Genomic DNA, 20,396 nt, shown 5'->3' on the forward strand with positions numbered 1-20,396 from the left:
TCTCAGCCAAGCTGTAACAGTTTTTGCCTGGTCATCAAAGAAACATGCAGTCTTGTGTTATCCTGATGGAAGGTTATGCGTTTTCTGTTGACTAATTTCAGACGCTTTTTGTCAAGTGCTGCTTTCAGTTGGTCTAATTGGGAGCAGTACTTGTTGGAATTAATTGTTTGGTTTTCCAGAAGGAGCTCATAATAGAGGACTCCCTTCCAATCCCACCATATACACAACATCACCTTCTTTGGATGAAGACCGGCCTTTGGTGTGGTTGGTGGTGGTTCATTTCGCTTGCCCCACCATCTCTTCTGTTCCACATTATTGTACAGTATCCACTTTTCATTGCCTGTCACAATTTGTTTTCAAAATGGAATGTTTTCATTATGTTTCAGTAGAGAATCTCATGTGGAAATACGGTCAGGAAGGTTTTTTTTCACTTAACTTACATGGAACCCAAACATCAAAACGATTAACATAACCAAGCTGATGCAAATGTTTTTCAGCGCTTAATTTGGATATTTTGAGTATGTTGGCTATTTCCCGCGTGGTATATCATTGATTGTTCTCAATTAATGTCTCGATTTGATCAACTTCAACTGGTCTCCCTGACCGTGGAGCATCGTCCAGTGAGAAATCTCCAGCATGAAACTTCAGAAAACTGCACAAATCTTTTTTGTGTGTTTCACTTGCGTTTTTACCTTTCTTGAAATAATAAAGCATAATATGCCAAAAATGTTGCTTATTTTCTTCCATCTTCAGTATTAAAATGGCTACACAGAAATTCACCAATTTGATAAGTCTTTTTTTAAAATGCACGCTGATATGACAGCTGTCACATACAGTCTAACAAAATTGTTTCGAATGAAGTTAAAGACAACTAAGTGCTACTAGAGCCATCTTATGGAAAAAACCGAACGAACCTTTTGGCCAACCGATCTTTAACTTGGATACTAACTATAATTAGCTAAGAAAAGACTAATGCTTCTCACATTTTGGACTAGGATCAGGAAAATGTTTCCTTGAACTAGAAACTATTAAGAATAGAGGGTATTACTTTTCTACAGAAGTATCCCATGATACCAGATATGGTTTATAAAATGTGGTGCTTAATTATGGGACTAGGGTATTTGTCAAATTAGGAAGATCAAAATATTGTTGAAGATCAATTAATGTGATTAAGGTATCCTTAGGAAGAATGACTAGAACATAAAATGATATAAAAAGAAAAGCCACACAGCCAATTGGTTAGTGTTTAGCATAGTACAGGAGGTGGTAGGAAGTGAGAGATGTTATTTGGTGGTTGCTAGAATGGTGTTTTATTCTGGGGTTGTAGTAATGTAGGCTTCTTTATATTTAAGTTAACTGCATCTTAAACTTTAAAAAATTTCAATTAAAAAAAGTAGCTTGTAGACACAACAACCAGTTTTCAGGGCTGCTGCACACTTAGACTGTGTGCATTATGCAATTCTTTGTAATGCTTTGGTTCCGTCCAGATTTGTTGGGAAAGAAATGCCCTGGAAGGTGGCGTGTGATTTATTAATCAGTTTGAGGAGGTTGGTTGGTATAGTTCAGTTGAGTCTTATCTGCCTTAGCTTTAGGTTGAATTTTTGGACCTAAAAACCAAGAACCAAATTCCAAATTGGGCCTCCACCCATTAACTCATATTTTCTGTGAGTTCCTTTTCAGGAACATAATTAATATTCACTTTGCAACTTTTAGCTTAATACTAATTACTTTGTAATGCTTTCCGTATTAGTTACCTGTTGCTGTATAACAAATTACCACAAAACTCAGTGGCCAAAAACAATCAGCATTTATGATCTTCTCTCCCTCCCTCCCTCCCTCTCTCCCTTCCTTCCTTTCTTCCTTCTTTCCTTCCTTGTCAAGAATTCAGAAGCCGTTTAGCAGGTGGTTCTGGCTCAGGATCTCTCAGGCTCAATTGAGGGAGGATCCATATCTAAGCTCACTCGGCGTTGTCGGCAGGCCTTAGAATACCTGCTTCCAGCTGTTGGCAGGCCTCAGGACTCTGGTTGTTGGCCGGATGCATTAATTTATTGGTCATGTGGGCCTCTCCATGGGGCTGCTCACAACATGGCAGCTTGCTTACCCCAAAGCAAGATATCTGGGTGAAAGTCACCAAAACGGGAGCCACTGTCTTTTTATAACCTAATTTTGGGAGTGACATCCATTACTTCTGCCAAATTCTGTTCCTTAGAAGTGAGTCACTAAATCCAGCCCATACTCAGAGGGAGGAGATTACAGAAGGGCATGCATACCAGGAGGTGGGATCAATGTGGACCATCTTAAAGGCTGCTTATCACACGGTCCTTTGAAGTTTAAAACTTTTTGTGGTTGTTGCAGAATTCTTTCCTGAAAGGGAAGCTTATGGAGGAAACCCAAAATATAAAATAGATAAATGGAGAGCTGTTCTGTCCAGAGCAGGGGTTCTAGGGACCTAGAGCTTACCTGCTAGCATCCCTCCACTTCAGCTTTTCTGAACAGATTGAATATTAGTATCTTTACCATCTAATGTCAGTCAAGAACATGAATATGTACTATTTTTCTCATACTTTCCTTTTAGAATTTGTCAGCAGTTGCAGTTCTAAAATTCTAGCTTATAAATAAAAATCAGGTATTGGAACATGGAAAATGATTTGTGTAAATGTTTCTGGCAACTTTAACGGTCTGAGGAGCTTTCTTTACTAGTAAATCTAATGGAATGGCTGATTTTGTAATATTAGCAGATATAATTTATATATTGGTAGGATAATGATAGTGATTTACTTAGTAACTACTGTCTAGAATGTTTTCTTAACTATTTCCAAATTATATGCATTTTTGTATAAGTGGTATTTGTACTTCTTTTAATATTAATGTGTTTTTGTATCTCTTTCATGCTGCACATCGTGATTCCTGATCAATACCATAAATTACTTATTTTCTTTATCTTGCAATATAAAGAATATAGTCTCAAAGTTATAGTACAGTCATCCCTTGGTATCTATGGGGGATTGGTTCTGGGACCCTCTTGGTTACCAAAATCTGAAGATGCTCAAGTCCCTTACTAAAATGGTGTAGGAGTTGCACATAAACCTGCATACATCCTCCCATATACTTTAAATCATCTCTGGGTTACTTATAATTCCTAATACAATGTAAATGCTATGTAAATAGTTGTTAGCATGTTCTGCTTTTTGGAACTTTGTGGAATTTTTTTTCCGAATATTTTTGATGTATGGTTGGTTGAATCTGTGGATGCAGAACCCCCGGATACAGAGAGCCAGCTGTACCGAAATTAATACAAACACTAAATCTCTAAACTTAGAATTTTTTTAATAGTTCTTTAAAGATATATAAAATCATTTGAAAATAATTCCGTTTCTGGGTGGTTATGTTACAATTTGATATATGGTTAGATTCCAGGCATGGTTTTTAAATGCATTACTTATATTTTTATTAACTTAATCCTCACAATTGTTCTGTGAAGTAGGTTCTGCTGTTACCCCTATTTTACAGATAAATACAGTTTTTCCATCTTGATTTTAGGTTAATTTATGTTAACAAGAAAATAGTACTGTTTTTGTTTGTTTCTTTATGGGTTCATGTAGAGCTAAGTAGTGGATAAGGCTGAAGGAAAGGAAACTTTAAGAAGCGGATTATCTGATGAGCTGTTTAAGGAGCAGAAAAGGATGACAGTTTCTGTAAATAACATTGTTTAGTAAGTAAGTGTGTAATTCACCTTTGACCTCATTTTGGTTAACTGAGGTACACACATCCCCCCCATATTTATGAACCATCAATAATGTCACTGAAATACGTGTGAATATATCTATGATGTTGAATTTTATTACACTGCTAAAGGATTTCAAGTCCAGGATTTACCACGAACAACTTTCCACAGCTATAATACCTTACATTAGAATTTTAAATCTTAATTGAAAGTTAGAAAATAGTGTACTTGGAATCACAAAACCAGTTGTAATTTAAGTTGCTTCCGGCCAAAATATAATGTCTAAACTAATGGGTAGTAGTGGAAGTGAAAGTTAGCTAACTCTTTTTTTTTTTTTTTTAACTTTGGGTTTTTATTTATTTATTTATTTGTTTGTTTGTTTATGGCTGTGTTGGGTCTTCATTTCTGTGCAAGGGCTTTCTCCAGTTGCGGCAAGTGGGGGCCACTCTTCATCGTGGTGCGCGGGCCTCTCACTGTCGCGGCCTCTCTTGTTGCGGAGCACAGGCTCCAGACGCGCAGGCTCAGTAATTGTGGCTCACAGGCCTAGTTGCTCCGTGGCATGTGGGATCCTCCCAGACCAGGGCTCGAACCCATGTCCCCTGCATTGGCAGGCAGATTCTCAACCACTGCGCCACCAGGGAAGCCCTCTTTTTTTCTGAACAGTTTTTTCAAAAGTTCAAATTGATTTTATGCAGTAGGTTCTCATTAGTGAAACACTTGATTAGGTTCTTGATTACTAAGGAGTACCTTTTTGTGGATGGGCGTTACAATTATTAGAGCTTACAGAGGATACTTTTGAATAGAGTATCCTAATTTCTGGAATGTCTTTTCTCAGCTGTTCTGATAAAATCCATCTTAGTTGAGCTTATGCTATGATAACAACAACAAACAGCTTTGAATTCTGGTTTCTTAAGTGAACCTTTTGGTTACCTTAAGATATTTTCAAGATATTTTGATTCTCAAATTATTTTTAAAAATGCATTTGATTTTATTTTCAATTCATAAGATCTGAGTCTAAATGGAGACTGCATGTGTTGCTATAAATTAAAATTGGAAATTATCATTTAGTTCTTAAAGACAACTTTTATACTAGCTTATACCGTAAGGATAAAATATTTGGATTATTGCTCCTGTATCTGTTGCATCAATCCAAACATGTAGGACCTTCATGCCATGTACTTGCTTACTTTTCAGGGAATAGATGTTAACTAGGAATCTAGTTAACTAGATGGCCCTTTTGGCATTTATCTCTGTATTACAGTTAGAAATTGAGGTCTGTGTAGTGCCCCTGTTTGCCTGAATGGGTCATTTAAAAGGTAATGCATTAAGCAGCTCATGCAGCTCAATATCAAAAAAACAAACAACCCAATCCAGAAATAGGAAGAAGACCTAAATAGACATTTCTCCAAAGAAGATATACAGATTGCCAACAAACACATGAAAGAATGCTCAACATCATTAATCATTAGAGAAATGCAAATCAAAACTACAATGAGGTATCACCTCACACCAGTCAGAATGGCCGTCATCGAAAAAAATCTACAAACAATAAATGCTGGAGAGGGTGTGGAGAAAAGGGAACCCTCTTGCACTGTTGGTGGGAATGTAAATTGATACAGCCACTATGGGGAACGGTATGGAGGTTCCTTAAAAAACTAAAAATAGAACTACCATATGACCCAGCAATCTCACTACTGGGCATATACCCTGAGAAAACCATAATTTAAAAAGAGACATGTACCACAATGTTCATTGCAGCACCATTTACAATAGCCAGGTCATGGAAGCAACCTAAAGGCCCATCGACAGACGAATGGATAAAGAAGATGTGGTACATATATACAATGGAATATTACTCAGCCATAAAAAGAAACAAAATTGAGTTATTTGTAGTGAGGTGGATGGACCTAGAGTCTGTCATACAGAGTGGAGTAAGTCAGAAAGAGAAAAACAAATACCGTATGCTAACACATATATATGGAATCTAAAATAAAAAAGGTTCTGAAGAACCTAGGGGCAGGACAGGAGTAAAGACGCAGACATAGAGAATGGACTTGAGGACACGGGGAGGGGGAAGGGTAAGCTGGGTTGAAGTGAGAGAGTGGCATTGACATATATACACTACCAAATGTAAAATAGATAGCTAATGGGAAGCAGCTGCATAGCACAGGGAGATCAGCTGGGTGCTTTGTGACCACCTAGAGGGGTGGGATAGGGAGGGTGAGAAGGAGACGCAAGAGGGAGGGGATATGGGGATATATGTATACGTATAGCTGGTTCACTTTGTTATACAGCAGCAACTAACACAACAATGTAAAGCAGTTATACTCCAAAAAAGATGTTAAAAAAAAAGTAAAAAAAATAAAAACAAAGGATCCTGACTCATCCAAAAAAAAAAAGCTAATACATTAATTACTGTTATTTTTTAAAACTCAGATTTATATAAAAATGGATATAATCTATCCAAGACAATTTGTATCTTTAAGTGGGAATCTAGGAAAAATCGGTTGACATGGTGCTGTCAACCTTTACTAAATACAAATATTACCTTATAACAAGATTGAAACTTAAGATTTTCATTAGAATTACATTTTCAGTTTGTTTTTCTTGAGTAATGATTTTATACACCATTTTATCCTGTTTACTCTTAAAACAAAGGAAAAGCTATACATTATCTTTAATTTTTTGTATAGAAGGAAGAACCATGAAACCATATGTTTCTTGAAGGTAAGGAATAATTATTAAATAGGAGCATAATGGTAGCAGGGAAGACTATAACTGAAACATATCTGTATCTTCAGTAAGACCTAGTGTTTGAAGTCATCACTGCTCTAGCACATTAAAATGAACATGTACCTGATTAATATGTATTGAGTTAAAGGTAAAGGCAGTCTTCATGTGAACCTGAAATAAAGTTCTGTTGAGGAGACTTTTCTTCTGTTAGAAATAGTTTTTTGCTTTTCAATGACAGGTCCAATTTAAAAAGTATAACATGGGGGGTGGGTGGGAAGGGGGAGCTGGGAGGAGGTGAGAGAGTAGCATTGACATATATACACTACCAAATGTAAAATAGATAGCTAGTGGGAAGCAGCTGCATAGCACAGGGAGATCAGCTCGGTGCTTTGTGACCACCTAGAGAGGAGGGATAGGGACGGTGGGAGGGAGATGCAAGAGGGAGGGGATATGGGGATATATGTATACATATAGCTGATTCACTTTGTTATACAGCAGAAATTAATACAACATTGTAAAGCAACTACAGTAAAGATGTAAAAAAAGAAATAAATGAAATGGAAAATAAGTAAAATAAAATAATTTATTGCTATAAAAATAAAAAATGTAACAGTTAATCAAAAATATTACTGTACTACTTTGTACAAGTATTTAAATTAAAATCAGCATCATTGTTTATCAGTGGCCTGGCATACTTTTTTTTTTTTTTTGTGGACATACTTATATATGTGTATGTGGTTGGTTTGTTGTAGGTGACAAATGGTTATTTTAAAGACTTATTGAGTGATGAATGGGATTTGCATTGATGCTTTTTATCTGAAGTCTTACAGATTGTTAATCCACTGTGGTGGCCTCTACACCAAAATTCAAGCAATGTTAGTGACAATGGCTAGTTAAGAAATGGTAGATTTTGATCAACTAATTATCCTTTACTAATATTAAAAAATGATGGTGGTGTTTTAGTGAGATAGAATAGTCTGATAGCTCATTTTTTATATATTAAAATATAGCTGTTGTTACAGTGGAGATTTTAAAATGAAACCATTCAAATCATTTTCTTTTCCTTGTGTTTCTGATAATGCCAGAAGTTTCTGTTGACCTCATAGTTAGCACATTGTTTCTGTATTTACTTTGGTACATTCATATATAATAATCTGATGAATTTACAACTCTGTCCCCTGTAGTTCTACATGTATTAATAATCTCAAATAAATTTAAATAATTTTCTTATTCTGATAGAGAAGAAAAAGCTGGATCACTTACCAGTAACTGGAGTTCTCCTATTGGGTAATCTCCACAGATCCACATTCTTTGAAGTTATTGTGAATGCCTCGAGGACCAAGGGACCGTTGAAATTTCCAATTTCAGGAAGGTAAGCGAGCACACTGAAGCATGTCTCTAGCATCTCCCAAATCCCCTCCCCCCAACTTTCTTACATATGCGTCTGTACTGCATGCCCCCTCAGTTCCAGTGGATGCCCATCAGGAAGATTCTCATGCTGGACAGAAGGGCAAGAGAGGTGGATCTGTGAGGGAAAAGACCCAATAGGATAACTCAAGTTGCTGGTAAGTAATCTAGTTTTCACAGACTTAAGATTTTTTTCCCACATTTCTTCTCTTTAGGAGTTCATTTAATTACAAAGAGAGGAAGTTGTTTGGGATAGCTTCTTTTTGTAAGTTTGATGTGGATTATAGAATTTATTGTATGGATGATAAATACCTAGTTCTTAACGGGTATATGAATAAATGTGACATTAATTTTAAAGTATACATTTACATAATAGCTGTTTATAAAAATTAAATATTTATTACCTTTTGATAAAAGGTGTAATAGTTCTAAAGCAGTGTGAGGAAGCTATATGTTGAATTATTTTAATTCCTTTATTTGTGATGTTTGTTTTATTGGAGTAGATACTTGTACTGTAAAATTTCTGCTTATGTCAAATTCGGCCAAATTCTTTTGGCATAGTACTGAACAGCAAGCATAGTTTTACTTCTTACTGACCTAGTTTTCAATGTACCTTTTAATTTCGTTGAAGGTATATTTGGAAATAATTCAGGGTATGTTGCAATTATACTTACCACTTCATTGTTCATAATGGATTGGCTTATTGATGTGAAAGGGTGACATAGTTGGTTCACTATTAGCTCTGTGATTCCTCATGTACCAACCCGATTTATTTATGTAAATGTTAGAATTGGACAGAGTTCCTTGCTTCGCATTTCTCTCTCACTCATTCTGCATTGTTACCAGGTTACCATTTTTAAAAGACCACTTATAGCACATAAAGACCTGTAGTGGTGCCGTGCTCTTGCTGTTTTATAAAATTTCATCCATTTGCTGGGCACTTAGGGCCTCCCATAATCTAATCCCATCCTATTTATCCAGCCTTAATTTCTTCAATTTGAAACTTTTGTTTTGGTCTTACCAGGATACTTCTCATATTTATGGTTTGGCTTGTGCTTTTCCATTTTCTTGAAATGACCTTCTTTTCATTCTTCTTCTTTGTACCTTAAGGCTGAGGTCAGGTCCTACCCCTTACATAAATCCTTTTATGCTGGCATCTCTGTTATTTCTGCTTCTTCAGTGGAAAAATGAGATTGTTATGAGGATTGAATTAACTAATTCTTGGAATGTACTTAGGACAGTGCCTAGTGGCACATAGTAACCTCTTATTAGCTATTATTTGATTGTAGTTTGATCTTAAATATTTCTGTGATTGTAGGTATAATTCTTATCTGTATGACACAGTTTAGCTTTAAGTATTAGCTTCAGGTTGTATTGATTGTTATTTCTTCTGATGTAAAACTCTTAAGCTGACTTGTGTGGTCTTTGAGAGCAAGGATAGGATTTTATTGTGTTTTATCTTACTTCCTAACATTAGTGACTGAGATTAAATCGTGCCCATTGAAAAATTAGTTTTCATGTAGAATCACAAATATACTTGCCAGTTTTTTCATTTATAAAACGGGTTCATTTGGCTAATCAATCCTGTTTGTACTGTATATTTTTCTTAAGAACAACAACTTTTTTCCTTCAAAGCTGGTATAGTGAAATTATAATTGTTTAATACACTTTATTAAACTTCCATTGCACATTAGAAAAGAATGTATAGCTTTGAGAGTGTTAATTTGATTGTATTCACTTTAAGACTCTGTGTAGTAGTATACTTGATTTTTGAGGTTGGAATATCTTAGAAGATTATTGCTTGATTTTTTCAGAAATGCTTGGATTTAAGATACCTGTCTGATGAAGCAGTAAATGAAGTCTGATTTCAAGGTCACTGAAGGAAGGAAATGCTTTTTGACAGATTGAGTGTCACTTCTAAATAATCACCAGAGAACCACTTCAGGTCCAATTAGACAAGCCAAAATGAAGAACAGTTAGATGATTTAAGTGTTTGATTTGAATCTGCCGACTCTTCAGTCTCCTGTTTTTTTTTAGTGTGATATGGTATGAGAATGCCCTTGTTCTTTAGAGATGCATGCTGAAATATTTAGAAGTGAAATATCATGATGAGTTCAGAAGAAAAATGTGTGGGTATCTGGATGTGGTGATATGTGTATGTAAAGAGAGAGAAAAGGAGAGAGAGAGCAGATCTGGAAAATTTTAACAATTTTAAATCTAGGTGAAGGGTACAGTGGTATACATTGTACTTTCAACTTTTCTGTGGCTCTGATATTTTTCAAAGAAAAGTTGGGGAGAAAGTATTTTATAAAGAACTTTATTGTGCTTCAGTTTCTCTAATTCTAAAATGGCAATAATAGGACTTATTCTTTCCATGCCTTGATGCAGGTAGGCACAGTGGGATAACATTCGGTAGAACAGCAGTCAAGAGAGCTCTTAAGAAGTATTTTTTTTTGACATTAAAGAAGAATTTTATAATGGAGAACTTTTCAAAGAACATTTCACCTAAAAGTATATTAGATTAAAGTATATCTATTCCTTTTTTATTATTCAGAGCATATTCCATTATAATTGAATAAGAGCAATCAAGAAAAAAATATATGTAGATATATAAATTAACCAATTGAAATCTTGAAAATGAAAAATATATCTAGTTATAAAATAATCATTGGGAGACTTCCCTGGTGGTGCAGTGGTTAAGAATCTGCCTGCCAATGCAGGGCACATGGGTTCGATCCCTGGTCTGGGAAGATCCCACATGCCGCGGAGCAACTAAACCCATGCGCCGCAACTACTGAAGCCCACGCGCCTAGAGCCCATGCTCCGCAGCAAGAGAAGCCACCACAGTGAGAAGCCCGTGCACCGCAACAAAGAGTAGTCCATGCTCGCCGCAACTAGAGAAAGCCCACATGCAGCAACAAAGACCCAATGCAGCCAAACATAAATAAAATAAATAAATTTTTAAAAAATCATTGGGCAAAATAGAAGATTAGACGTAGCTAAAGAGAGAAGTTGTTAATTTCAAGATAAAACTGGTTAACTCTTCCAGGAGTAGAGTACAGGGAGATAAAGAGATGAAAAATAGAAAAGAAAAACTAAGACACCTTAGGAATAGATTGAAAAGCTCCAACGTATGTCTAATTAGAGTTCCAGAAGAGAGAATACAGAGAATTGTAGAGAAGCAATATTGAAGAAAAGATGACTAAGAATTTTGAAGGATTAAAAAAAATAGTGTAAATTATGAAATAATTAGAACTGAATCACAACAAAAGCATTGTATCAAAACTTGAGGGATATAAGAAAAGTGGTGCTTAGGGGTAAACGTATAACCTTAAATGCATGTATTAGGTTGAAAGAAAATACGTGACCCGGATATACAGCTCAAAAAACTAAAAAAAGTAAAAAGTAAAACCAAAGAAAGAAGGAAAGAGGAAATGAAAATAAAAGTAGAATTTGATGAAATAGAAAGTAATCAACAATAGAAATAGTAGCAGTGTTCATTCAAATTGAAGCTGGTTCTTTTCAGTTGATTAAGTTCTGGAAGTACTCACCAAGAAGCAGATGACACAAATAATAAAGTTATAAAATGGGATATAATTACAAATAGTAATTGTAATTTTTAAAACCATAAGAAATTACTATTAATTTATGTGTATATAAATTTTAAAAACCTGGTGAAATGGTCTGTTTTCTAGGGAAAAAATCATTCAAAAATTGTACAAGAAAAAGAAAATCCATAGAAACTAAAAACCACTAAGACATTGAAGCTATAGTAAATTTCCCCAAGAAGAAGTTTTTTTAAATATCAACTTAATTGAGCTATAGTTCATAAACCATACCACCTACCCATTTAAAATGTACAATTTAATGGTTTTTAATATTTTTACAGAATTGTTCAGTCATTACCACAGTCAATTTCATCACCTCAGAAAGAAACCATGTACCTATTAGCAGTCAGTCCCAATTCTCCACAAACCCTCAAGCCTTAGATGACCACTAATCTACTCTCTGTTTCTATAGATTTGCCAGTTCTACACATTTCACACAATGGAATCATTTAGTATATGGCCTTTTGTGGTTTACTTCTTTCATTTAGCATAATATTTTTAAGGTCCAGCCATGTTATAGCATGTATCAATATACTTCATTCCTTTTTATGGCCAAATAGTATTTCATTGTGTGGATATACCACGTCGGTTGATGGATATTTGGATTTTTTTCCTATTTTTTTCCTATTATGAATAGTCCTGGTACCAACATTTGTGTGAAAGATTTTGTGTGAACATGTGTTTTCATTTCTCTTGGGTGTATACCTAGGAGTAGAATTGCTGGGTTATATGGTAACTCTGTTTAACCTTTTGGGGGGCTACCAGACTGTTTTCCAGAGCAGCTGTACCGTTTTTTTTTCCCACCAGCAATGTATGAAGGTTCTAGTTTTTCTACACCCTCACCAACATTTTCATTATCTCTCTCTTTTTTTTTTATTTAAAGAATCATCCTGGGCTTCCCTGGTGGCACAGTGGTTGAGAATCTGCCTGCTAATGCAGGGGACACGGGTTCGAGCCCTGGTCTGGGAAGATCCCACATGCCACGGAGCAGCTGGGCCCGTGAGCCACAATTGCTGAGCCTGCGCGTCTGGAGCCTGTGCCCCGCGACGGGAGGGGCCGCGATAGAGAAAGGCCCGCGCACCGCGATGAAGAGCGGTCCCCGCACCGCGATGAAGAGTGGCCCCCGCTTGCCGCAACTGGAGAAAGCCCTCGCACGAACCGAAGACCCAACACAGCCATAAATAAATAAATAAATAAGAAAATCCTTTAAAAAAAAAAAAAAAACAGGTTTTAAAATAGAGAAGAAATTCAGAAAAAAAAAAAAAAAAGAATCATCCTGCACACCTCATTGTTTTTTTTGTTTGTTTGTTTTTTTAATTAATTTATTTTTGGCTGTGTTGGGTCTTCGTTTCTGTGCAAGGGCTTTCTCTAGTTGTGGCAAGCGGGGGCCACTCTTCATCGCGGTGCGCGGGCCTCTCACTATCGCAGCCTCTCTTGTTGCGGAGCACAGGCTCCAGACGCGCAGGCTCAGTAGTTGTGGCTTATGGGCCCAGTTGCTCCGCGGCATGTGGGATACTCCCAGACCAGGGCTCGAACCCGTGTCCCCTGCATTGGCAGGCAGATTCCCAACTACTGCGCCACCAGGGAAGCCCTATCTCTCTTTTTGATTAAAACCATCCTAAAATTGGTGTGAAGTAGTATCAGAAGGAGTAGTTTTAATTGTGATTTTATAATCATAATTTCACATATACTTATGGGGAACAGGTAATCCCAATTTTATACAAACTGACCCAGATAATAGAAAAAGAGAGAGAGCTGCCCTGTTGTTTATCAGACAAATTTAGCCTTGAAACCTAAACTGAAAAGAATATACAAGGGAAAATATATTGCATTCAATCTCATTTATGAACAGAGATAAAAATGTTATTATTTTATTATTTTATTTTTTCTTGAAAAATTTTAATTAAGATAAGAATGTAAGGATAGTTCAATATTTGAAAATTATATCAATGTAACTTATACAGTAAGATTTAGGGAAAAAAATCTTGAAAGATTTGGTAAAAGTATATGATAAAACTCAGCACTCATTAATGTTTTTTAAAAAGGTAACCCTCAAACCATGAAGAGAAATGAACTTTTTTCTTCCAGTAAAGGCTGTCTTTCAAACAGCAAGTGTCATGCTTAATGGCGAAACCTTAGAAACATTCCCTTTAACATCAGGAATAAGACAAATATATCTCTACTAATAAGAAAAATAAGAAAATACAAAAGGATTGGAAAGGAAGAAAAATGAGATGAACATATCCCTAGAAAAAATGTTTTTGGAAAATCAACGGACTGTACTGATAAGAGAATTCAATGTTACTGGATACAAGCTCAACATTCAAATTGACGACAACCAGTTAGAAAATGAAAAATACCTCTTTTACAGCAAATTCTATAAAGTACCCAAGGTTTTATTGAAGGACATAAAATTAGACATGAATAAAAAGGATGTACTATGATTATTAGTGGGAAGTATAAATATTGCTAAAATATTAACTTCTCTGTGATTTATATGTAATTTTAGACAAAAATCTCAGTAGGATTTTTTTTTCTTTTTTGTTGGAAAATGACCTTCATATACAAAAGTAAAGGCACATGAATAACGAAGACAGCTCTGAAAGAAGAAAAAGAACAAGGAAGAGGGAGTTGCGCTGTTGGATATCTAGACTAATCTTAAAATTATGATATTTAGAATAGAATCCTACATAGCATGAACAAAAATAAACTGCTACACACAGCATGAGGTGAATCTTCTAGACTAAATGTTGAGCAAAAGAAGTGAGACACAAAAGAGTTCATATTGTATGATTTCATTTCTAGGAAGCTCAAAAACAGAACTAATCTGTGGTGATCGAGATCAGAATAGTGGTTATCTTGGAAGCACGGTACTGACTGAGAAGGGATATGAGGAGCATTCTGGAGCATGAGAAATGTTAATATCTTGGTCTGAGTTGGATCACACAGGGGTATACATATTTAAAAATCAGGCTGTACATAGTACTTGAGTACTTGTATACTTTATATAAATTATACCTCAAAGAAAAGTAAAGCCCTATGGTATTTAAAGTAGTATAGTCTTAATACAAGAAAAGACAGATTAATATAACAATAGAGAGTTCAGAAATGGATCCATATATATTTGAGAAGTTGGTAGGTGCTAGAGATGGCATTTTCTATCAGCAGGGAAAGAAAATGTGGACTGTTGAATTGGTTTTTCTATATGGGGGAAAACTAGATTTCTACTTCAGACCATATGCAGAAAAAAATTCCAGTTGAATTAAACACTAAACATGAGAAACTGTTTTTAAAAAAGAGGAAAGTATAGAAGAATATGTATCTTTAGGATATGTAAGGCCTTCTTTAACAAGTCAAGAAAAAAAGAATGAACCTTCAAGGATAAAAAACCATCAAGGATTTGACTACCTCAAAAAGAAAAACTTAGGTTTACTGTAAGGCATCATAAACCAAACTAAAACATAATGTCACATCTGGGAGATATGTATAATGTCTGTAATGTCCAGTGGATTTGTGTCCAGAATATGTAAAGATCAAAAGAGGTACTATAGGTGATACAAATAAAATGAACAATGGATAGTAAGGCAATTTACAGCAGAGGAAACTGGAAATTGGACTGAGAAGATGCTTAGCCTCATTTGTAGGGAAATGTAGTTCAAAGCTTATGAACCATCGATTTTCACCCATTAGATTGCAAAGCTCAGGATCAGATAAGTGTTACACAATTTAAAATGTGCATACCTAGTATCCAGCAATTACTGTTCAAGGTATTAGTCTAGAGAAACTTGCACATTTGCCCAGGGAGATTTATGCAGGGATATTCATTTGGAAAAAAATCTAAATGTCTACAATAAGAGGCATGGATAAATAAAATAAGATATAAAATAGTTACTTAATGAAGAATTACCTAGGTCTATGATTAGGTTATTGTCCATGATTTTTTTTTAATTTAAGAAACAGATTCTACTGTCTATGCCCAGGAATTGTTCTAAGCATTTTATAAACATTAAGTATTTTAGTCCTCATGAGAACTTAGAAATAGGTACTGTCATTATTTCCATTTTATAGATGGAAATACTGAAGCATAGAGGGGTCAATAACCCTACCTACTCTCATAGGTAGTAAATAGCAGAGCTGGGATTCAAAGCTAGGATTGAACCTCAGTGGCCTGGCTCCAGAGTCCACTACGCCACGCCACCTTTTGATGTTTATAAACATGGAGAGACCTCATAAATGCAAGGAAAAGGTATTGCAGAATGATGCATACAATATGATCTCATTTACACCAAACTCATGGTAGTTGTTACCTCTGGATGGGGTTGGGAGGTGAGGGAGATCTTAATGTTGGTGGTAAAAAGAAACTAGCTTATGGAACTGCATGTTTTTCCTTACTATAAAAGTAATATAAGTGAAGTAGTATGTACATTATAGCTTTTAAACATCTGCACTTAATGTATGTATATGCTTACTTTTGTAAAAGGAAACACTGGAAAGATTGACCTTTATTGTTTTAATCTTTATTTATTCTTGGTATTGGTTATATAGAAAAAGAAAAAAGCAGTGGCCCTAGCAAAATGGCTATAATTTAGTCTAGTTCTGGGATAGTGAGCAGCAGATAAGTGCCAGACCCTGGGTTAGGTGCTGGCGATAGGGTGGTTTCATCCTCTCTCTTTAAGGAGTTCAGAGTTGAACAGGGAAAGAGATGAGAAAAATACTTTTAATTCAGTATGTTATGTCCCTATCTCTTCTTCCCTGTTTCTCCATCCCCACCCTTTCCCTTCCATATACAAATAGGAGAAGGGGGAAGTGTCTTGAGTTGGGGCAAGAGAAACGGGCAATGAAATATTGATGGCAATCCTACTTCTTATTCTTGTACAAAACTATGAGAAAGTAAATTCTATAATGGTCAGAGATTGTAGCTTGTTCACCATTATATCTCCAAAACTTAGTTTAATACCTTGTGCTTAGTAGACCCCTGGATGTTGAAATGAATGCACTTTGACACTTCAGTCTCAAAATCAACTAGCACCTGAGCCCAAAGTTCTCCTTGAGCCATCTAGGGTATCTTCCACTGGTTCCATTTCTTCCACTGATTACCAAAGTCTAAGGCAGTTTGACTGAGAATTATATATGAAGTCTTGAATTGTTTTGTGCCAAAGAATTCTGACTTGAGAAATATTTTAATCTGTAGGAAATATTGGATCTCTAAAATCCAATATAATTTTCTTTGTGCTGAGTCCAATACATTTTTTTAAAATTAGTAGTCTTCTAATATTGGGATAGTTCAATTGTTTTTCTCAGATATTGCATTCTCTGTCTTTGAGTCAGTGCTATCTTGTAAAAGTTTTATGTTCTGTATCTTGTTTGTGAAATTCTTAATTTCCTAAAACAACATTCTTTTTAAGTTTCCAGATGGACCATGGAATGTTTCCAGATGGTATTAGTGTTTATGAGAATTCCACTATCTTTTAAAATATGTCATGGTATCTCATAAAAAGTAATACAATTATTTCCTTTCACCCTAATGAGAGAGGTGTGTTTTCCTTTATAGCAAATTGAAATTAGGTGAGCTCTTTCCCCAAAGGGTGAATTTGAATATCTGAAAATTGCTGAGAATGGGTAAGCTTGAATAAATCACAGTGAAAGATATTTATCTTACACTGTAAGTTTAACACTAGAATTGTAATTGAGAAAAATCCTAAAACAAAGCTTATTGTTATCCTGGATGGATTTGGCTAAACTATTGGTCAAATCCTGTTCTGTGTGTACATAGTGCTTCTTTCTTACTATGTAACCCTTTTGCCAGAGATAACATGAAGAGAGCCTGGTTAACATTGGGTGGAACAATCCTGCTGGCTCAAGCCCCTCCCCAGATATTTGATTCAGTCTGTTTTCTGGACAGTCTGGTAAGCTGTCATTGTTCTTCACATTAAAATCATCTTATTCAGGATGTACCCAAGTGGAATTTAGTACTAAAGGAACAAACTATTAAATTCAATGAAAATGTTAAAAATAGTCATATTAACTTAAGGCTTCACATTAAACATGACTAATTTATAACAGTGCTGTTCAATAGAAATATAATGCAAGCCACAAAAGGAAGTTATATATATAATTTTTAAATTTCTTGTGGCTAAATTAAAAAATTAAAATGTAACTCAATATATCTAAAATATTACCCTTTCAATTTTTAGCAGGATATTTCACAATCTTTTTCATATTAAGTCGTAAAATTCTGGGGTGTATTTTATACTTAGAGCACATCTCAATTTGGATTAGCACATTTCAAGTGCTCAGGACCCACATATGGCTTCCGTATTGTACAGTGCAGACTTGGAGCATCTGAAAAACATTTGGTTTTATATAGTTCTCCATCTGTTACTTCTCATTAAAGATGCTTTGAGTATTTTTTTTTCTTTTATTGCTTCACCTGTTCATAGGTGCTTAGCTTTACTATTGATCATTGGTAACCTGAAACCCCACTATGCATTCCTAAATTTGACAGACCATTTAGGTCTTTCTGTAATGTTTTCTCATATCCAGGCCTACTTAATTTCTTTAGATAAATTGTAAAGTTTCCTTCCTATAAGCTTTTAATCAGAGTATCAGCTCCTCCTTTCATCAGAATATCAGACTCAGATCTTCTACATGGGCTATAGGAGGTAGCATTATACAGTTGACCTTTGAACTGCATGGGTCTGCTTGTACGTGGATTTCTTTCAATAGTAAATACTGCAGTACTACACATTCTGCCACTGATTGAATCCATGGATGTGCAGAAACCCTGGATACAAAGGGCCAACTATAAGTTATATTCAGATTTTTGACTGCATGGGGGTGGTCACCCCTAAGCCCTCTGTTGTTCAAGGGTCGACTGTACATTATTGTCATTGTTATCTCCCTCACCCCAGCAGGGTAACAAACCTCTCCTTTCTTGGTTCAAAGTCACTGCTCTGAAGCAGAAGGTTTCCTTACATGCAGACTTCTTTTTTATGAGGTGAGATTTAGCATCTTACTTTATGGGGATTGAGTATCCATTCTCTAAGATACTAAGGGCTTAGAGATTTTCAAATCAACCCATTTTTTCCCCTAGTTGATACTATTTGAGAATGAACATACTGCAAAATAAAGCCATAACTAAGGTACAAGACACGTGACTTGACATTTTAATAGCTTTTTGGTTTCATCTTTCCTAGATGAGGGACATTTAGGAAGATTATTCTCAGTAAATGAATTTGTAACCTCTAATGGTTATCCATATGTCCCAGTACCAGCAGAACAATCTTCTGTAAGTTATTTCAAAGAGTGCCAGACTTTATTCTTATAACATGAGATTACTTGGGCTCTGAATATATAAATGCTCGGATTCTGGGGTTTCCTGGGCTACCTGTTTTCTTGTCTTAATTTTTGTTTAACTTCCGTACCTGTTTGGAGTTTCCAGTCTTTCTTAACCTACCTCTTTGTTACTCCATCTCCCTTCCAGTAGAATCTCAATCCCATTCTATCTTCTTCCCAACCCTACTATGTTCATAATACCCATTATGGTCAGTGCACGTCACCCAGCGTAGTGAGTGCAGCATTTGAGTGTTATTTATAGGTGATGTTAAGGTAGTTTTTATGTCTGCCTAAATGTCTTCCTCCATTTTGGACTTCTCCCATAGTGCATATATTTTACTTACTTGTGTATTTTTCTGTTTCTCACACTAAACTATAAACTAACTAAGGGGTAAAACCGTGTCTGTCTTGTTTTAATCACCTGTTGGTGTAATAGTTTAACTGATACTGGCATTTGGAAGGTCTTGCTATTTACCATATGCATGTTTAAGATGTGGCTGTAAAACAGTGAGTGTTTTCAATAAGTTAGATGTAAACATCTCCCACTTTTTTGCGTGTGAAACATTAGACACTTATTTAGGCAACTCCACTTCGTGTCTTCTAGGTATCTCAATTTTTTAAAAAATTAATTAATTAATTTATTTTTGGCTGCGTTGGGTCTTCGTTGCTGCGTGCAGGCTTCCTCTAATTGGGGTGAGCGCAGTCTACTCTTCGTTGCACCGTGCGAGCTTCTCATTGCGGTGGCTTCCCTTGTTGCGGAGCACGGGCTCTAGGTGCGCGGGCTTCAGTAGTTGTGGCACGCTGGCTCAGTAGTTGTGGCTCACGAGCTCTAGAGCGCAGGCTCAGTAGTTGTGGCACACGGCCTTAGTTGCTCTGCGGTATGTGGGATCTTCCCGGACGAGGGCTCGAACCCTTGTCTCCTGCATTGGCAGGCGGATTCTTAACCACTGCGCCACCAGGGAAGTCCTAGGTGTCTCAATCTTAATGTGCAAAATTGAACTTAGATTTCTCTCCCCAAATTCCTTCTCCTTTCTGATGACACATTCTCTCTCCCCTCACTCTCTCTCTTACCCTTTACTTCCTATTCATCTACAAATCCTGTCTGCTGTACCTCCAGAATATATTTGGAATTCTGCCTCTTCTTGCACACTCTGTTGTTGCCTTCCTAATATAAGCCACCATCATCTCCTGCCTGCCTATTGTAGTAAGTTCCTAACTGGTTTCTGTGATTACTCTCTGCTCCCCTACCATCTGGTCTCTAAATAGCAGCCAGGTAATTTTTTTTAAAGTTTCCAGTGCTCATTTTAATTTGATCCTCACAAACCCCTTTGTAGAATGACTATTATTATTGTAATTATTTTCTCAAGAAAGCAGTGTCCAGAAAGGTTAAGTGACTTACATAAGAACAGAAGTCATACAGTAGCAGAGCCAGAATTTAATTATAGATCTTCATGCCTCAAAGCCTTGCCTTGTGGACCACAAACTCTAGATGTGATTGACTTGGGAAACTATAAGAAGGACATTACCTTAAAATCTCCCCCAGACTGTTTTGCAAAGGGATACGTCATTCATACCACTTATAGTCACTC

General features: G+C 35.9%; 1 protein-coding gene across 3 annotated transcripts in view; it reads left to right on the forward strand.

Moving 5' to 3' along the window:
- The window catches only part of YAF2 (YY1 associated factor 2), a 66,390-nt gene that overhangs the window by 16,002 nt on the left and 29,992 nt on the right, over positions 1 to 20,396 (forward strand). Inside the window, exon 3 of one of the 3 annotated variants that reach the window (XM_057555843.1) lies at positions 7,697 to 7,829. The exons of 1 other annotated variant lie outside the window; for it this stretch is intronic. In XM_057555843.1, the coding sequence (XP_057411826.1) occupies positions 7,697 to 7,829 (133 nt within the window). The remainder of the gene's footprint in view (positions 1 to 7,696; positions 7,830 to 20,396) is intronic. One more of the 3 variants, XM_057555842.1, reaches the window with a different exon arrangement.

The sequence above is a fragment of the Balaenoptera acutorostrata genome, chromosome 11, assembly GCF_949987535.1.
Source record: "Balaenoptera acutorostrata chromosome 11, mBalAcu1.1, whole genome shotgun sequence".
In the NCBI taxonomy this organism is placed as follows: Eukaryota; Metazoa; Chordata; class Mammalia; order Artiodactyla; family Balaenopteridae; genus Balaenoptera; species Balaenoptera acutorostrata.